The sequence below is a fragment of the Temnothorax nylanderi genome, unplaced genomic scaffold (assembly GCF_030848795.1).
Source record: "Temnothorax nylanderi isolate EJ_2023f unplaced genomic scaffold, tnyl_v1.0 TNYL_tig0183_pilon, whole genome shotgun sequence".
Classification (NCBI taxonomy): Eukaryota; Metazoa; Arthropoda; class Insecta; order Hymenoptera; family Formicidae; genus Temnothorax; species Temnothorax nylanderi.
Genome location: NW_027249245.1, coordinates 90,756 through 109,136, shown reverse-complemented (window position 1 = coordinate 109,136; position 18,381 = coordinate 90,756). Strand labels below are relative to the sequence as shown.

Here is an 18,381-nt window from a genome sequence, read left to right as displayed (position 1 = left end):
CCTGTGATACTTTCTTTAGCCACAGTTTTGAAAACAGAAATTAGTAATAATTAAGTATATAAGCGTAAATTTATAAATTTAGTACTTGCTAGATATTGCAAATATTACTCACGCTAATTAGTAACTTATGAATTTCTATAAAATAGTGCGTCACAATTTTCTCAAATTATGTATGTACATAAAGAAAAAAATGTATCATACGAGGTACCGTAAGCACAAAGCAGTCAGTGTTAAGTATAATGCGTCGAATCAATGAATCAACAATCAACGTGTTTACGCATTCAAATAGATTTTCTATGCTGTTTTGCGAATAGATATAAAATTATTCATTCATATTGCGCCAAATGTAGCCAATATAATATATTCATAATTATTATGAGTAAAGAAATATGAGAATAATATGAGTTGACACAAATATAATTCGGGAGGAAGAGAATGCATATTTTATTCACACTAAATTTCATTACAATATATGCATGCGTATTCTAGTTAAAGTGGTCAGATTCACGACTAAATTTTCTGTAAATTTCCTATAAAATACCAACACGACTGACCGTTGACATATCTATAATTCTTATAGGTACACATATAATACCAGTAATAAAAAAGATTGGTATTGTTTCACATACAATGTCACATATATAAATTATATACATAAATTTATATAAACTTATATAAATTTATTTATATAATTAAATTTATAGAAATTTAATTACAGATTATATTAATGTCTTTCTAACAATACTTTCGCTGCTTTATCAATAAGCAATTTCAGCAATTTAGTTAAAATTAAATATATATGTGTATTCTCGTCAAAATAGTTAAAAATTTACAGCTAATTTTCTATAAATGTCATGTAATAATAAAATGCCGACATGACACTGACCATTGACATATCTAAATATATTTGATACCAATAACAATAGAAAAGATTGATATTATTTCACATACAATTCACATTTATATAGTAGAGATAGAAATTCAATTCTTGCAGATTATATTAATAATGTCTTTCTAACAATACTTTTGCTGCTTTACCAATAACCTCTGGATGACATAAGGCATTGACAAGAGATTCGAAGAATGAATCATACTGAGGATTAGGTATATAATCTCCAGATGCGCTTGTTTCTTCCGACGGATACTTCTCCTTGTCTCTTTTCCGTCTTTCTTCAATAAATTCTTTAAATTTATGTTTCTCAATATCAGGTAACAACTTAACGTAATACGGATATTCCTCAGCTAATTCTGTTGCGGTCTGTAGTTTAGGTTTAGGTCTTTTTGCAGGTATTTTTGGGACCGGTTCCGCTTTCTTCTCCTCCTCCATTTCTTGCGTGAGTTCAAGAACAGCGCATTCGACCTATTGAGATAGTAAGATTATAAATTAAGCAAATCCTGTGTATATTTAATTAACAATATTGATATTTCTTAGAAGAAATTACTTCTGTTGTATAATATGTAGTTATCTTATTTGGAAACTGATTATAGTCTCCCATCTTGGCTATTATCAATTTAACCAGAGCTTCCTCGACTCGTGCTCTACTATCTGTTTTCAGTTTTCCCCATATATTAACGCTGACATTGACTTGATCTAAAGATTCCACGTAATGCCACCACCCATTAGGCACAAATAAAACATCTCCAGGTTCTAGAGTTATTAATTTCGGTTTGTCTGGTATTTCTAACAACCAATCCTTTTCCTCTTCGCTCAGACAATAAATATTAAATCTGCTGTATACAGTTGACTCCTCGTAAGGAAGTCTAACTGGTATCAGAGGAGCGCTAGGTGGATAAAGCAACCATTGTTTTCTGCAAATAGAGAATAGGCGCAATATATAAACAGTTACCAAGACAAATAATTGAAGAATACAATATATTTTTTATACAAACCTGCCGTGTACTTGTGCCACTAAATTGTAACCATAGGTATCCCAATGGCAATCAGTGTGAGAACCTTTGCTTCCGACCCAAATAGTGGAATGCATTCCATTTTTCCCAAGTTCCTTGTCAATTCCAAACTTGAGCCAATTGAAGGACTCTACAATTTCCACGTTGTCGCTGAGCCACTCCTTTATATGCTTGTAATCACAGTAATGCCATGTATTGTTCTGCTTTGTTTCTTGTAAATCGATAAATTCTTGCAGCGTTAATTGAACAGGCTTCGCAGGAGGACTCAAGCACCAATGATGATGCTGAAGATTACACTAATGGAAACAAATCGAATAAAACTATTAATAAAATTATCAGTCAATAAAGTTATTAAAAGAATGTGTATGCAGACGTTATTATCGTTACAGCTTACCGTACGCTTGTTATGATTCCCAACTCGAAATGGCAACTTCTTATCGCCAAACTTTTCGACCAATTCCTCCAGGTTCCACTGAAGTAATTTCCATTCATAGGAACCATCCGAATTTTGTAACATATTTTGAAACAATACAGGTTCCTCGAGTTTCGGTAGAACATCTCTCAGAATATCTTCCAACGGTTGTAAGTAGCGACTCATTTTTAACTGTCTTATAAGATATAAACGTTAAGTTTAATCACTTTTCCTATCTTAATTGAGCTTTGATGAATGATACTTCGTGATTATTGTTACTTAAATCAAGTACGCACACGGAATCTCTCAAACTATATTGACATTTTCCAGACCCAGAGATAATCTTGTTTGTAAACTTTGATATTGGATCTGTTCTTTTTAGCTGAACCTCTTGCACCGTTCATCTTTCTTCTTTTTCTTTCCAACGTGAGGGGAAAAAAGAGAGAAGATGAACGGTGCAAAGTTCAGCTGAAAAGAACAGACCTGTGTTATCTCATTGATAACCTAGTACACTGATCTTCTTCCCGCAGTGACTCAGGTAGCCAATCAACGTGCCACTTTTCCGTAAGAACCAGAAGTTGATTGGCTAACGCGTCGCTTGTTGCCGCGCGACAAAAGCGTTTCTACGGTCCGTGTGCAGAAGCCATAAATGTGACTTTTCGAATTTAATTACTTCCGATTTTATCTTTACAGTTTAGATTTTAAAAATTCTACTTACGAAATTTTAATAACATTTAGATTAAAACACTTGAAAAATAGAATTCTATCGATATTTTCTTGGAAACTAACGATGGATACGCACATGGCGAATACGACTTGAAACTTTGTGCCTCATGTGATAAGACATTTATGATTCATGACGCGCCGAGGCCGAGCGCCGACTCGCCGAGAGGGTATATCGAGACTTGTGATTTTTCTCAGAGATTTACATTGCGCAATCGAATAAATTGAAAATAAACAGAGATGAAAAAGCCTCCTTTACAGACACTCTAATGTACAGGATTTAGGTGATACGGAAACGAGGCTAATTAAATTCGGCAACGAAAGGTACATCGCGTTATCGGATAAATGCATGTGTTATTTTTCTAACCTAACGACTCTTTTACGAATGATAATAATCGCATTTTCGTTATATCATAATATCTCTTTAATTCGATTGTGACGTATATCAAGACTTTTCATTTCATGAACGTTGAAATTTTTGTAATTTGCGTTTATCTTTTGGCGTTCTTTTCTGTTACAAATTTGCTAATGTTGTTGGTTACGTTTTTTTTTAATGCAAATTCTACTTTATATTCTGCTTAAAGTAATTTAAGACTTTAACATAACGTTACTTTATGTAATGTTATATTAGCTATTACATACAGATTTAAGGACGGTCAGTGATAATAACTTAATCTTTTTGTGAATAAAAGTTTTTAGTGCAGCTTAATATGATTACCTTACGAGGAAAGCTAAAAAAGGATAATGACATAGCAAATTCAAAGAGCTACAACAGGCGAGTCTCGATAAGAGATAAATTACTGATCAAAGAGGTCAATTTAATATAATATTTCTTGGATATCATCGGTAGCGTCAGACGAGTTCTAATTATGTTTGTGCTGGATCATTTTTTCTTATAGGTGCAGGAAATGGAGCAGACGTTGCCAGTAACTTGTCAGGTCACATTCAAAGATCCACATCGTCTTTATGAATTTATCTTGCTAATTATACCAGATGAGGGATACTGGATTGGTGGCCATTTCTATTTTCAAATTTATATAAGTGAAGAGTACAACATGGCGGTAATCTTATATTCTATAATTTTTACGTATTATGACAATTGTACAAATAATTATTTTAAAGTTATATGTTAAATCAGTGGAGCGTTGCATGTTTTAATTACAATGGTTGCGCTCAGCAGGGAAAACTGCTTTGCAACTGTTGTAAAATTTGTGAATCTGATTGGTGTATGCTTTTAATTTTGGCCGAAGCTAAGAGAGTATACACCAATCAAATTCACGAATTTTACGAAGCAGCTTTCTCTGCTGAACGCAGCCATAAAGATCAATCCAGACAAACTTGCATAGGTGCATAACCATATGCATAAAGAAACGGATTGGTCTATTGCCTTGTGCACATGCATATGGACCAATCAATTCTCTTATGCTTATGTTTATGCGTTATGCAAGTTTGTCTAGATTGATCTTAAGGCCTGTTTATTTTAGCTGAACTTCTTGCACAGTTCATCTTTTCTGTTTTTCTTTTCACGTTGGACAGAAAAAGAGAAAAGATAAACTTTGCAAGAAGTTCAGCTAAAACGAACAGTCCTATTGCTTCCAGTAGATCATTATTAGGCCTGTTCTTTTTAGCTGAACTTTTTGCACGGTTCATCTTTTCTCTTTCTCTCCAACGTGAAAAGAAAAAGAAGAAAGCTGTACCGAGCAAGAAGTTCAGCTAAAAAGAACAAATATGTTGTTAAAATATCATAAGGAAAGGGATGGGAAGGGATGACAAGGGAATAGAGATAGGGTAATATACGTCGACATAAAAATCAGGCTGAAAATTCCAACTGAATTCACCGACCATTGTTCTAAATCGTATTTTTTAGCCGCCAGTAGTAAAATGCTTAACGAAATTATGGCATCCTAACATAAGTGAGGATGGTGATGTATGTCTATCCATTTTAAGACAAAGCAGCATTGACGGAATGGGATGGGCCCCAACACGCAAACTGAAAGACGTCGTATGGGGTTTAAATTCTCTTTTCACTGTATGTATATAAGCATTTTCGGTTGCATAATTTATTGGATTGGTGCAGTTATACTGAACGTATTTTACATATACTTGTATTTCTCTTGTAGGATCTCCTAAACTTTGACGATCCTTTGAACAGAGATGCAGCAGATTTGTTTATTAAGGATAAAGAGTCTTTTCGAAATAAAGTTAAAGATTATGTAATGCAATATGCAAAAAGATGATTTACATTGTAATATTTTAAGTAACAAATAATTCTTTACATTTTTTAAATTGGTTTTGTGCCTCTTTTTAGTGTATGAGTACAGAACTTGCTCAAATGTGCTTTAGGTTGACTTTGGTTTAACACGATTTAATTTTGCTAGTCTTTTTGCCTGAAATAGACTGTTCTTTCAGTTTTATACAATCAAAGTCTTGGACTGTTGTAACAAAATTACATTAATATATATTAATTGACCTATATTATGTGTATAAACGAAATATAAATTAAAATATGTTTCGAAGATAAAAATTACATCACGTGTACAATGTTTTTTTTTCTCTTGACGAGACATTGTAATGCCAACAAACAATTGTAAATAAAGTGGATGTTTAATAATATATTTAAATAATTATAATTTATATAGGTACCTCTTGTGTAAAACATTTAAATACTGAATATGTAAAAAGTATTTCATGCTAATAAGAATTGGAAATTATAAGGATGCGCACTATTTTGTCAAGTATTTATTTATAATTTTCGTACAATGTTTGATCGACATTTTTTATTAAACTTCAAAAAAATTTTTAATGTATTATTTCATGTATTTTTTTATCTTGATTCATTAAGATGTATAGATCACCATTTATTTGTTATCGTCGAATTAACGGACGGCTGAAAATTTGTCGACGAAACATCGATGATCGGTCGACAACGATTTTTCGTTATAATTACAAGTTGTAACAAATAAATAATAACAAAAAAGAAAACAAAGAGTCTGAAGAGAGATGATTTTTCTCCTTGTATTTCTCGTTTCGCGTCGTTCCTCTGCACTGTTCGGATATAAACTAGGCATGTACGCGAAGTGGTACGACCATACACGTTTGCACGTTTGCACGTGTGCATGTGCGTGTGTGTATGTGTACATAAATATAAATAAAAAATTGCAGCTCTCCATCGTTAGAACGTGGTCAGCAGCTCTTCTTGTATACTGGTTGACCTGATGAGTTTTTGTTTGGAGCCCAACAAACTCTCGCTCGCCAGGCTGTCACTGTCTGAAGCTATCTTCGTCTTTTCTTGGTGATACTCCTCACTATATTCCTTCAGTCTGTTGCCTAAGAATACAGCTCTCTCGCGTTTTTTAATCATGAAATCAGTCGGTAATAGCCACCGATGTTCGTGACACTCCTCTGGTATTGGTCTTTTGCTAAAGAAAAAAATTAATGTATTTTTTTTAACATATATAAAAAAGACTTATTCATATTGCGCATTTGATATTTACGATAATCACAATTATTCGATTACAATAAGTCTTTATATTATAATCTTGAAAACTTTTTTTTGTTAATTATTACCAACCTTGGCGCGCGTTTAAAGACCAACATGAGAAATCTGGTGGCTTCTTGACTCAGCTCTTTGTAGAGATACTCGAATCTGTATCTGACGAAGGATATGTTCTGCCTGGTCTCGTCCACATCCTTACCGCGGAACGGGGAAACTCCGGACAGCAATACGTAGGTCAACACACCGACCATCCAGATGTCCGTTTGCGGGTAGACGGGTTCATCGTTGTAGAGTTCGGGCGATCTGTATTCGGGATGGCCCAAGTGCTTGGGCACCGCCGTGCCCAATTTGCTGACCCTATGAGCTGACCCCATGTCGACCAATTTCACCTGCACCGATCGCACGGACGACATCACGACGTTGTCCGGCTGAATGTCCAGGTGACAATATCCGCGCCAGTGAAGATACTGCAAACCGTCGAGAATCTGCGTAACGGCATTCGCCACGCAGTTCTCCGTGTACTCGTGCCGACTGGAGAAGTACGTGAGTATGTCGGCGCCCTGAAGCTTCTCCAAGATGAATACCGCCACGGGGGAGCTGGATGCCTTGTAGGCGGCCTCCAACATCGCTATCCGCTCGTGTCGCAGCGAACGTAATACTTCGTATTCCTGGTTCACTTGCTTCTCCGTCTTGGCGTTCAATTCCAGGATCTTGGCGATGATGACGCGATCCGTGCTCTTGTCCACGCCCTTCACCACCGCGGAGAATTGTCCGCGCGATAACTCGGAGATGAAGCTATACTTGGTGGACAGCTGCGGCTCCACCGACCATTCGATCGGATTCTCTTCTATGGAATAATCGATGTGCGGCTTGTCCTCTTCCAGGACAATCTCCTGGCCGGCCTCGGTCAGCTCCTGGAGATGCCTCATTGCCCGCGTGATTTGTACCTTCGGGCAACCCGGCATTCGCGTTTTGATCAACTTCGACGGGATACCCTTCTCGCTCCAACCGATACGGTTGCGCGCTGCCAGACGGAAGTTGTAACTCGTGTCTTGTTTTAGGTCGCGCACCAGAAAGAATTCGTGATCAATATTGGAGGCAACGTCTATCCAGGCGATCGAATCACCCTCCTTGTACTGTAGATTGTAGCATAGCACTGGCGAGTTGCCGTCGTACTTCGGCTGTTTCCATCGTAGGAGTACTTCGGTATCCGAAACATCGGAAGCCTGGGAAGTTGAAGGTAATTACAACACGAAAATAGAAATACCATTTGTATATAAATTGATCGGCACTTCAAAATTGATTAATCGCTTATTATCGTACCTCTGGAGAGTCCGGGCCGCAAGAAACCGTTGCCTGCAACACCCTGGTTCTGATAATCGTCTGTCCTATCGGGTTCCTTGCCACGACTTTATATATTCCAATATCATGCTCCTTTGTAGGATTAAAACTGAGTATGGATCTCCCGTCAGAGTCCTCCGTCACCTTGATCCTGTTGTTCTCTTGGATGACCATATCGTTCTTGAACCACTGTATCAGTGGTTTAGGGTTTCCTACTGCCAGACAGGTGAGATGCGCCGGTTTTCCCTCCTCGATCGGGCAGATCTGCGGCTTCTCGCGGAAGAATGGAGGCTGGCCTTCCTTCTTTGATTCGATCATCGCCTCAGCTTCGGCATAACTATCTAACCGAGTGCCCAGTTCGTTCTTCAAACGTCTAAGCGTAAACGTGTCCGCCGATCCGTACCGATTGATGCGTGCCCTCCTCTCGTCGTCGATCTCCTCGTCCATAACATCCGTGAATCGACGACGTTCCCGTATGATGGGTGCCTGATAACGAAATAGTAATAGCATGTAAATAGTCTTCCTTCGTGAAAAATTCTCATATTTTCTCAGAAATTTTATAAGAACTTCTTATATTTTAGTAATTATTAATTTCTGATAAATTGCGTGGACTTTCTCATATTTGTTCAGATTTCTACAAAAGTGTGTTGACGGGAAAAATCTGAAATATTTCATTATTATTTTGTCTGAATTTTTCTGAAAAACGTACCAATTTGTATTAAAAAATCTGAAAAATTCTGAAAAAATTCCAAAATTTTCATAGAAATTCTGATAAATAATATAAAAAATTCTGATGAGACATTTTTCCATTAGGGTTTAAGCTAACATTTTTTTTTTTTAATTTAAAACATAGTTCTTTATAGCTGTACGCTTACCCTCCAATCAAAGCCATTATCTTCCGTAATAGAACGCGAGAATCCGGGACTACGATTGCATGCGACTTTCATATATTCACGTAGTCGTACAGGGAAATCGGTGTCCCGCAGTTGAAGAAGATATGTGTCTGGACCATTCTGATAACTGTAAAATAAAAATAAAAGATGAAAGAATTGCATGAATTTTGTTACATAAAATAAAATACATTGCATTAAGAATTACGTAAAGTTTAATTATATGATTCTATAAGACTTGTATGAATGTAGATATGTTATTCGCAATTTAATATTAAAATAAAATCATAAATCATAGAATTTCCATGACAGTTTTAAAATCAAATCAGACATATTTCTTTTACGGCGTTTACTTACTGGCTTTCGCTCGTGATTATTCCGATTTCCGTGTCGATCGGTTCTCTGGATGGTATCTGATTTTCCCATGTCCTAGGCGAACGTTTCTTCAACGGGCTGTGAGTCCTGTCGGGTTCGGGCGTGAATTTATGTCCGGGTGGATATACCATTCGCGATGGATCGTCAAACGCTGTCTCCAGTTTGCTTCTGCGATACCACGTGCGGCACGAAGCGTTGCTGTACCAATCCCTATAAAAATATACTTTATTCGTAATCAGACGTTCTTAAAATGATAAATTACATTAATTCTGCAATAAAAACATCGGTTTTACGAAATTTACTCGTAAAAAAGTTTTTACAAATTTGTATTTTACAACACATATAATTCTTTTTTTATCTAAAAAATGCTATTCTGCTTGAAGAAAACACTGTTTTATACATCCAATCCGTCTTAGATTATTTATGAAAAATTAATTTTTGTGTTTTAAGTGCGTTAAAAGGTCATAATCTACTTACCGATAAAGTTTATAATAGTTCTTCAAGTTTTCGGAAGGTATTCTATAAGGTTCTGGAGGTGAGCTATCAATGTAATTGAACCACGGATGAGCCAAAGCGGCCCTAACGTCCATCCTTTTGTCGATGTTGTACACCAATAGGCTGCGAATAAAGTCCTGCGCTTCATTCGAGATATTTTTCCATCGGTCGTCGAAGTCCCACTTGCCTTCTCTGATCTTCCTCAGCGTCTCTCTATCGTTCGCACCTCTGAATGGCGAAATACCCGATAGCAAAATGTAGGTAATTATGCCAACGGACCACATGTCCGCGGCGTAGCTGACACCCTCGTTATTAGTTACTTCCGGTGCGACATATTCCGGCATGCCGTACGCCAAGGTCATCAGCCTTGCGTGCGAAATTCTACGGGCGAGTCCGAAATCTCCGATCTTCAGGTCATCTCCTCCGGCGTGAGAGATTAGTAGATCGCCGAGCTGCGAGAAAACGTATTGAATTAAACATATTGAATTAAAGGAAAGAAGAGTTTCATCATGAAAGAGAAATATTAAAGAAAAGAGCCCTATCTGTTATATTTAAATCTCGAATTTTATATTTGTTTTTAAGTGGTATAAAAAGAAATTGCATAAATTACTAATTATTCAAAATTTTTATCTTTAAAAAAGTGATTTTTAAATAACTCACTGTCAGACCGAGATGCGCGTAATAATTTCCATGCACATATTCCAATCCCCATAGCAATTGGCGTATGTAACGAGCGATATCTATCTCGGTATAGTGTTCTTGTCTCGTGAGGTTGTCTACTAATTCGCCACCGGCCGCTCTAAATTATCATCGTTAAGGATCGTTTGCTGATTGAATTCGTGTTATTTTCGAATAATATATTAAACGAATACTTTTAGAGATTTATAATCAGAATAATTAATAATAATGTTGAAAAAAAGTATCTTATGTAATTAGTCCAACATCTCAATTACCATGACTAACACTATATATAAGGCAAAATAAAATGCGGAAATAATCAAGGATACAACTCCATGACCAGCGTGACCGAATCGTTCGTCTCGAAGGCATCGTGCAATCGCAGTAATTTGCGATGATGCAAGTTGTTCATCGCTTCCATCTCGTTATACATGAACGGCTTGAGATCACCGCGTCCATGCATAATCTTAGAAGCGTAATTCCTTCCGGTACTTCGCTCAACCGCGTGATAAGTTACACCCTGAGTGCCGCGGCCCAGCTCGTCACCCAGATCATACAAGTCGTCGAACGGCTTGTCGCGCGGTTTCACGTCCATTTTCTTCCTGTACGTCCTGTATCCGTATTCGTGCTCGTTCTCCTCCACGTGTAGCATCACCGAGCAGGATATCGAGCCGGCCACGTTACCCGCGCTGATCGAGTAAAGACCTTCGTCCTTCACGATGGCGTCGTTGACGATGAGGGTCGTGATATCAGGTTCGGTGAACTGAATCTGATTGGAAAAAGGTATCTTCTTAATTACAATATCTTTAATTAAAGTTTTTGATTAGAAGCAAATTTCTTTTAATTAAAATGAGACATTTCACTACTCTGCAGGATGTCGTATAGGAACATGAAACAGAAACATACCCTAATTCTGGAAGATGAAGCTATAGGTTTCCAGTCTTTGTACCACTTGAGTTCCGGATAAGGTACGCCAGTTACGCGAGCGGTCAATTGACCGGTTCTTCTCAGCATTACAATGGTCTCGTCGGGTCTCTCGATAAACGTGGGATACTCGGCGATCTTTAAGATAACTTTCTGCCTGGCCTCGCCGTGTTCGTTCGTAGCGACAGCCTCGTAGACACCTTCGTCCCTCTCGAGCATTCTGTTGATGAACAGAGTTGCCTGGCCGTTTCTAGTGTAGCTCTGATCGTATCGACCGCCCGACTCGATCAATTGATCGTTGAAGTAATACGTCATTTTTGGCTTGGGATAGCCGTAGACGAACCAGAAGAGATTGCAATTGTGGTTCTTCACGCCGTACTGAGTGTCGTACTCCTGACGCAAGAATCTAGGCGCCTGGGCGTAGCCGTCGTGCGGCGGTCGCTCAATGTCGAAGTCTTTCGGGAAGTAGGGACTGGTCTCGGGACGAAAGTCGATGCCAGGCGGTAGGTACGGGAAGAACTTGGGCGGCTCCGGCTCCAGTTTGGCGCGATACGTTTGCGCGAACGGCGACGGATCGCTTATGCCGTATTTGTTCTCCACGCGGATGCGAAACTTGTAGTCGCGGAACGGCTCGAGATTGCGAATGTCGCAGACGCAGCTGCGAATACCGCTGCGAGCGGTGAACCAGTCGCCATCCGGGAGTTCGCACATCTCCACTAAATAGGTCACGGGCACTCGCGGGCCGATGGGGATGGACGGCTTCCACGAGAGGGTGAGATGCCGATCCATCATGCGGCTGATGATCGGACGGTCCGCCAGCGGCAGTGGAAGGCCAGACTTCCGGTTGTCGTAGTCCGCGTATTGGTCGGCAAGTGGTCTTTTCGCGCGTGGCTCCAAAGCTGGAGTTGAAAAATATTGAAGTGCAATGTAAAAGCGATTTAAATATTTCGCAAAACCTCGCAACGCATATCTATATACGAAGATAAAACTCTCATTTACTTACATTCGTAAACCATTTCGGCGCTGCACGAATCCTCACCGTGAGGATTGGATATCTTCAGCACGTATTTTCCGGCATCCAGCTCGTCCACGTTGACTATCGTGAGCCGCAACAGGCTACCCTCCTGGTCCATCCTAATGCGATCAGTGGGCCAAATTCGGTCGCCATTGCGATACCACTCGAAGTCGGGTTCCGGGTATCCCGTGACGCATGCGGTGAACTTGGCCGGCATGCCTCTGTAGACCTCGCAGTCGCCGATCCTCTTCAGGAATGTCGGCGGTTCAACCTTCTGCATTTTTTGGCTGAAATTACATACGTTAACATACATAGGGTAATTTGAATATTTCTTTTTTCTCTTTCGTCAAATCTTACATTTTATCGACTACAGCCAGATTCGCCGCGCATTCCGCCTCGCCGCCCTTATTAACGGCTTTGCACCTGTACCGTCCCGAGTCGTCATACGCGCAGTCTTTCACGTACAGGCAGCAGGCATCACCGTCGCGCTTTATCTTGTACTTGTCGTTGTCCTTCAGGATCGGCTTGTCGTTGAAGTACCAGGTGACCTCCGGGTGCGGTATACCGGTGACGCGGGCCGGAAACTTGGCGTCGAACGTGGGCAGCTGCTGTAGATCCGTGAACCTCTGTGTGAAGGTCGGCGATTGGTAGACCTTGCGGACGATGGCGTTCGCGCTGGTGGTGTCTTCGCCCAGTGGATTACTTATCCGGCAGCCGTAGACGCCCGCGTCTTTGGGCTTGCACGGATCGATTTGCAGACCGACCTTCCTCCCGTCGCAGCTCATCGTCACGCGTTCGGACGGTACGACCGGCTCCCCATCTTTCGTCCAGCTCACGTCGGGGATCGGATTGCCGACGAACGACACGTCTAGCTTTAATGGCTGGCCTTCTTCGATAGATACATCGCGCATAGGGCTGGTAAATGTTGGTTTCTCCTCCGGCGTGTCCGGTCTCACCTTGCCAGCAACGTCCAGTTTAGCTTTGCAGGATGCAGTGCCTTCTGTATTGCCGGCTACCACCTGGTACTCGCCGACGTCTTCCGGCGTTGCCTTGTCGAGAATCAAAGCTTGACTGCCGTCCGGTTGACTAATGATCTTTACATGCTTGTTGTCTGGAACGATCTGAAAGTACATTTAATCATTTTGTTGAAAAGTAAATATTGATTTAAAATATGTCCAGAGAATATTATAATAAAATTAGCAACATTATTATACTGACTTCTTCATCATTTCGTAGCCACTTGAGTTCGGGAGTCGGTTTTCCTATGGTCTTCACCTCCATCTTCACCGGGAAACCTTCGACGACGGTTTGCGGTTGAAGACTCGCGACGAATTCTGGTCTCTTTTCTCTTTCTTCCACTTCTACCTTAGCCGTACCCGTGATCTCACCGAGCGCGTTCGATACAGTCAGCGAATAGGTCCCTGCATCCTCCGGACGCACATAATCGATCTTCAATCCGATAAGACCATTCGGTTCGTTGACAAAGTTTATTTCTTTCGTATGTCTCAATGGTATTCCATCTTTGAACCATTGCACTTGCGGATTCGGGAATGCTAAGACTTGAGCTTCCAATTTCAACGGTTGCCCAACCACGGCCTTTGTATCTTCCAATGGCTTCGTGAACGACGGTCTCCTTCGTTCGGCTGTAACAATCGCAGATTGCCTTGTAGATATTTATTTACTTCAGCTTTACATAATAGCCAGGAAGGGACTTGGTTTACAAAATAAAACTTAACCACACTCATCCATCCATACCTTGCGTATACTATCCGTTATAGCCTAAAATAACCTACAACTACCTTAAACTAAACTATTTCTCACAGTCATATCACAGTCATATCTTTAGTCTTATTTAATTCCTTGCGCTTCTTTAGTTCCTTCTCCCTCTCTTTCCATAATTTCCTCAGCATCTTACCCTTATCTAAATCTAGTTCATCGCTCCACAGCCTTTTCCACTTCTCCGCCTCATTCCTACCTAAATCCTTAAACCACACACTTGCCCTCTTACATTCCTTTACATAATGTTCCATACAGTCACTGCCCTCACCGCACAAAATACATTTTTTACAATTTTCTTCTAACCAATATTTATTTACTTCTTCTACATTTCCGCATCTCAGTTTTATTAAAGCTCTCACATCATCTCCTATTCTTACTTTCTTTAAATTACCCTTCTTTAAATATTCCGGACCCCCATTCGCCTTGTCTAACTCTCGCAGATTGCCTTGTATTAAGATGGTAATTGTACGATAAACATACAATTGACAATTTATTAAAAAGAAAATAAGATATACTCACGCGTAACAGCGACAGCACAGAGCGAAGAATTGTCGCCGCTGGGGTTCGAAACGACGAGCTTGTAGGCGCCGCAATCGGTGGGCTTCACCGTGTCAATCGTGAGCTTCGTGGTGCCGTCCGGCAAGGTACTGATCTTCACATGATCGTCCGGCGTGATTTTCTCACCGTCCTTGAACCAGGCGACGTTGGGTATCGGACTGCCATCCACCTTGGCCTTCAATTCCAGAGGCTCGCCCTCGTCGACCTCCGCCGATCTCGGTAACGCCTTACCGAACGAAGGCGCGGTCAACGTCATAGACAGATCGCAGCTGGTTTGTACGCTTCCGGCAACGTTACTCGCTTTACACGTTATTGTTCCGGCATCTTTCGCAGAGAAGGTTTTGATGGAGAGAGTGCTGTCCACTATGCCGTCCACGTGAGTCGTCACCTGATACCTTTCGTCCTCCTCGATGGTCTCACCGTTCTTCAACCATTTCACGCTCGGCCTCGGAATGCCGGTCGCGCGAATCTTCAGCTCGACGTCCTCGCGATCGCTGCATTGCATCTTTGACAGATCCTTCAGAAAGACTGGAGCTTCGGCTGCGGAAAATACAAGTGTGTTTTTATTCTAAACTTCTTTAATCCATTCAAACAGAAATGTCTATAAAGTATCTCGCCACTTTTCATTGCATGTGTGTGTTATATTTGGCTGAGAGTAAGATTTACTTACTGTGAGGCGTGAGAGTAGCTTGAGCGCTTGCTTCACCCAGATAATTCTTTGCCACAACGGTATAGACGCCTTCATCTTCTAGACTGAGCTTTTCAATAATGAGTTTGTATTTACAATTTCTCTTATCTTCTTCCATATCATAATGTTCGTCCTTTTGCAGCTCCGTGCCGTTCTTTATCCATTTAATATCGGGTTTCGGATTTCCTTTGATAATAGCTTGCCATTCAACTCGCTCGTCAACCGATTCAGTGTGATCTCTAAAGCTATCGATTTCTGGTTGCAACAGAAGACTCAAGAATGCCTAAAGAAGCAAAAATCTAATTAATTATTGAATATAGTCTTCTATATTTTTCGGTTTTATTACACTTTATATTCTACTCTATATTCTAGCTACTTACACTACTCTCAGCTTCACCCCATTTATTCTTTAACTTTAAAGTATATTCTCCGGTATCTTCTTTAGTACACTTCGGTATTTTCAATGTGACTTTACTTTCTGTCAATTTATCCGCTGCCGGTCCGTTAGTAATGGTCCACTTAATTCTAGAATCATCAGGCGGAATTTCGTGACCATTGCTATACCTGAAAAAATACATATGCGTACAAAATAACATTTTTCAGTTTAATTAATGAAATCTAATTATACATGTAAATATATTTTTCAAGAGAGAATAGACTTATAGATTGAAACAATAAGAAAAAAGATGATTATATCTTCTTCTATTATTTCACACTATATTTTAACACATTTCTACGCATTTTAAATATCTTTTTGCTTAAATAAAATCCTATTCTTACTGAAAATTTCTTAGAATCTATACTGTAAATATATACCATGTGATGTCCGGAACCGGATCGGCCGTAAAGACGGCTTTAAATTCGCCATTAGCTTCGAGAGCTACGTCAACATCGTTGAGAGGCTCGGTAAATCTCGGTTTCCGCAGCTCGTCGACGGTTCCGATAGTTAGGTAGCCTTCCACGACTTCCTCGCCCAATTTGTTAGTCAGAACGCACATGTAAAGACCCTCGTCCTCGAGGGTGGCCTTGCTAAGATCCATCTCGTACGATTCCCCGGAAGTTGCGATCCTCACTCGGTCCCCGGATCGAAGAGCTTTACCGTCTTTGAGCCACTTCACGTCTGGTCTTGGTAAACCAGTGGCTTTCACCACGAACTTCGTACTCTGTGTCTCGAAGATCGTTCGATCGGTGAGATCTGTGCTCACGACGTGAGGCGGGGCTGTGAGGAATGAGATGCGAATAGTGAGTCGTTACATATCGAAACGTTGATTTGGCATGGAAGCATGCCTGGTTTAAACAAACCCTTCCTCCTATCAATGGTAAATTGGTGGTAATAGAATGCATCAGAGTATAGTCAGCCAAAGAATGTTGTTATGCAATCAAATCTTTTTTCTGCAGAAAACGCTATTAAGATATATATTTTAATTTATCAAGATATGTATGTGATATTCTAATTCAATTTATTTCGTTACATTGAATCTTTTTTGTATCAATTAATTTCGATTTTCAAACATTTCATTAACTTTAAACGATTAAAATAAACTACTTAAAACTTGTGATAGTGAGAATATTATCTAAATTAATTTACTTAAATTTATGTGGTATATAATATATATTTACGAAGATAACAGTATAGCCTTTTTTTCTAATTAATACATAAAAATATAAGTTTAAATGCAAACTACTGATACGTTTGTCCGTTTATCATTTGTGCTTTAGGTATTACGTTCTTAGTATACTTACCTAGAAGCTCTTGATTAAGTAGGTGCTCAGAAAATCGCATAGTGAAGATTATAAAATTGATTATCGTATTTTAGAATAAAAGCTGCAATCTTACCTTGATATTTCTTTTAAGTTGGCGAAGAGTAATCGCTATAAAAATCGAAATTCCAAGGATGCAGATAGTTAATATTGCGCATGGAAGCATAAATAATGTATTAATTAACATAACATAATTAATCTTACATTTAAAATAAAATATATATTATAAATATTATTATAAATAAAATATATTAATATATTAAAAATATCAAAAAAGAAAGAGGAGATGGGATTTAAAAAAAATTACAAGTATCTATCATTTTAATATAATTTCCCATCAATAAACTGTCAATAGATATTTTATGTTTCCACGCGAATGAAATTATGAGAGCTTCACACATGCGAGAAAGAGGAAAGGGTGAGAGAATTAGCGAGATAGATCTGTCAGCCATAAGTAGAGGTGATGCAACAATATATATCTCGACGTGTCGTAGTGCTTAGAGATTAGTACCTGACTCTCTGCCCGATTCTTTATCGAGGATTTCGTCTAATACGCTACGTTGCCGTTTAACACGAGCTAAAAGGTCCTTCATTTCCTCGTCGACTTCCTCGTCGTCGTCGTCATCGAGCTGCGCCTTCTGAGAACTCTGTCTTGACAACGTTTCGTTCGACAACGTCGAGGTTTTTGTCTTCTCAAGTTTCGCCGTTTCTTTCGATAACTCGACGGCTAAGCTTGGTGAATCTAAAGTTTGCTCCGCGACCTTTTTCACTGAACTCGCGTCGCTAATCGTAGAACTTTGACTGGGCAAGTTTATCGTCTTCACGTCCAAACTTTCTCGCTTCAGAGTTCGATCCGACAGCGCCGCCGACAACGGCTCTTCCAAGGATTGCTCCTCGGCGATGGTCTCTGCGATCCTGGAGATTCTATGTAACTTAATGTCTTCTAAGGTTTTCTCTTCTGGCGTGCCGTTGAAGGAGAGCTCATCGAGAATGCCGTTCGTCGTTTTCTGATCCTCCGGGAGTTGATCGGCCGATTGCACGTCCTCCGTGCTGACGTCTCGCGATAATGCCTTCAAGGTCGACTCGTCGTCGGAAACGGAGACAATCGTGACGAATCCGCGATTGGCACCCAAATTTGACTTCTTTTCCTCAGTTTCTGAAAATTCCTCGATCAACACGCCTTTTTGCGGCTTGGAATTCTCTTCTTGCACAGTGTAAGCGTAAGAGGCGACTTCTTCAACACGAGGTCCCGATTCGACACCGAATTCCCGACACTCGACCTTGGTCGCCGTCATCTTGCTGATCGTGTGACTTTCACCGGGACGACCTGCGAACGAC

General features: G+C 39.8%; 3 protein-coding genes across 7 annotated transcripts in view; 1 reads left to right on the top strand and 2 right to left on the bottom strand.

The window, feature by feature from the left end:
- Nucleotides 1–420: 420 nt before the first annotated feature.
- On the bottom strand, nt 421–2,674 carry Hspbap1 (HSPB1 associated protein 1). The gene is made up of 4 exons (XM_071716342.1): nt 2,303–2,674; nt 1,891–2,204; nt 1,443–1,809; nt 421–1,360 (listed from the first exon to the last, which is right to left on the bottom strand). The coding sequence occupies exons 1-4, from the start codon at nt 2,504–2,506 to the stop codon at nt 1,001–1,003; spliced, it is 1,245 nt and encodes a 414-aa protein (XP_071572443.1). The 5' UTR covers nt 2,507–2,674; the 3' UTR covers nt 421–1,000.
- Nucleotides 2,675–3,181: 507 nt separating this feature from the next.
- Nucleotides 3,182–5,656, top strand: LOC139778434 (NEDD8-conjugating enzyme UBE2F). Its single transcript, XM_071716362.1, has 5 exons — nt 3,182–3,367; nt 3,736–3,855; nt 3,943–4,104; nt 4,911–5,072; nt 5,164–5,656. Exons 2-5 carry the CDS (start codon nt 3,754–3,756, stop codon nt 5,278–5,280), a joined length of 543 nt encoding a protein of 180 aa, XP_071572463.1. The 5' UTR covers nt 3,182–3,367; nt 3,736–3,753; the 3' UTR covers nt 5,281–5,656.
- A 111-nt stretch (nt 5,657–5,767) lies between these two features.
- The window catches only part of Obsc (Obscurin), a 36,487-nt gene continuing 23,873 nt past the window's right edge, over nt 5,768–18,381 (bottom strand). For 3 of the 5 annotated variants that reach the window (XM_071716357.1, XM_071716359.1, XM_071716358.1), the window contains 17 exons: nt 17,555–18,370; nt 16,099–16,501; nt 15,663–15,846; nt 15,265–15,565; nt 14,556–15,134; nt 13,476–13,900; nt 12,615–13,378; nt 12,246–12,544; nt 11,225–12,141; nt 10,648–11,087; nt 10,301–10,439; nt 9,623–10,092; nt 9,128–9,355; nt 8,756–8,900; nt 7,863–8,366; nt 6,615–7,765; nt 5,768–6,462 (listed from right to left, as the gene is read on the bottom strand). In XM_071716357.1, the coding sequence (XP_071572458.1) occupies nt 6,216–6,462; nt 6,615–7,765; nt 7,863–8,366; nt 8,756–8,900; nt 9,128–9,355; nt 9,623–10,092; nt 10,301–10,439; nt 10,648–11,087; nt 11,225–12,141; nt 12,246–12,544; nt 12,615–13,378; nt 13,476–13,900; nt 14,556–15,134; nt 15,265–15,565; nt 15,663–15,846; nt 16,099–16,501; nt 17,555–18,370 (8,012 nt within the window). In that variant the 3' untranslated portion in view covers nt 5,768–6,215. The remainder of the gene's footprint in view (nt 6,463–6,614; nt 7,766–7,862; nt 8,367–8,755; nt 8,901–9,127; nt 9,356–9,622; nt 10,093–10,300; nt 10,440–10,647; nt 11,088–11,224; nt 12,142–12,245; nt 12,545–12,614; nt 13,379–13,475; nt 13,901–14,555; nt 15,135–15,264; nt 15,566–15,662; nt 15,847–16,098; nt 16,502–17,554; nt 18,371–18,381) is intronic. The other 2 variants (XM_071716360.1, XM_071716361.1) reach the window with 1 other exon arrangement.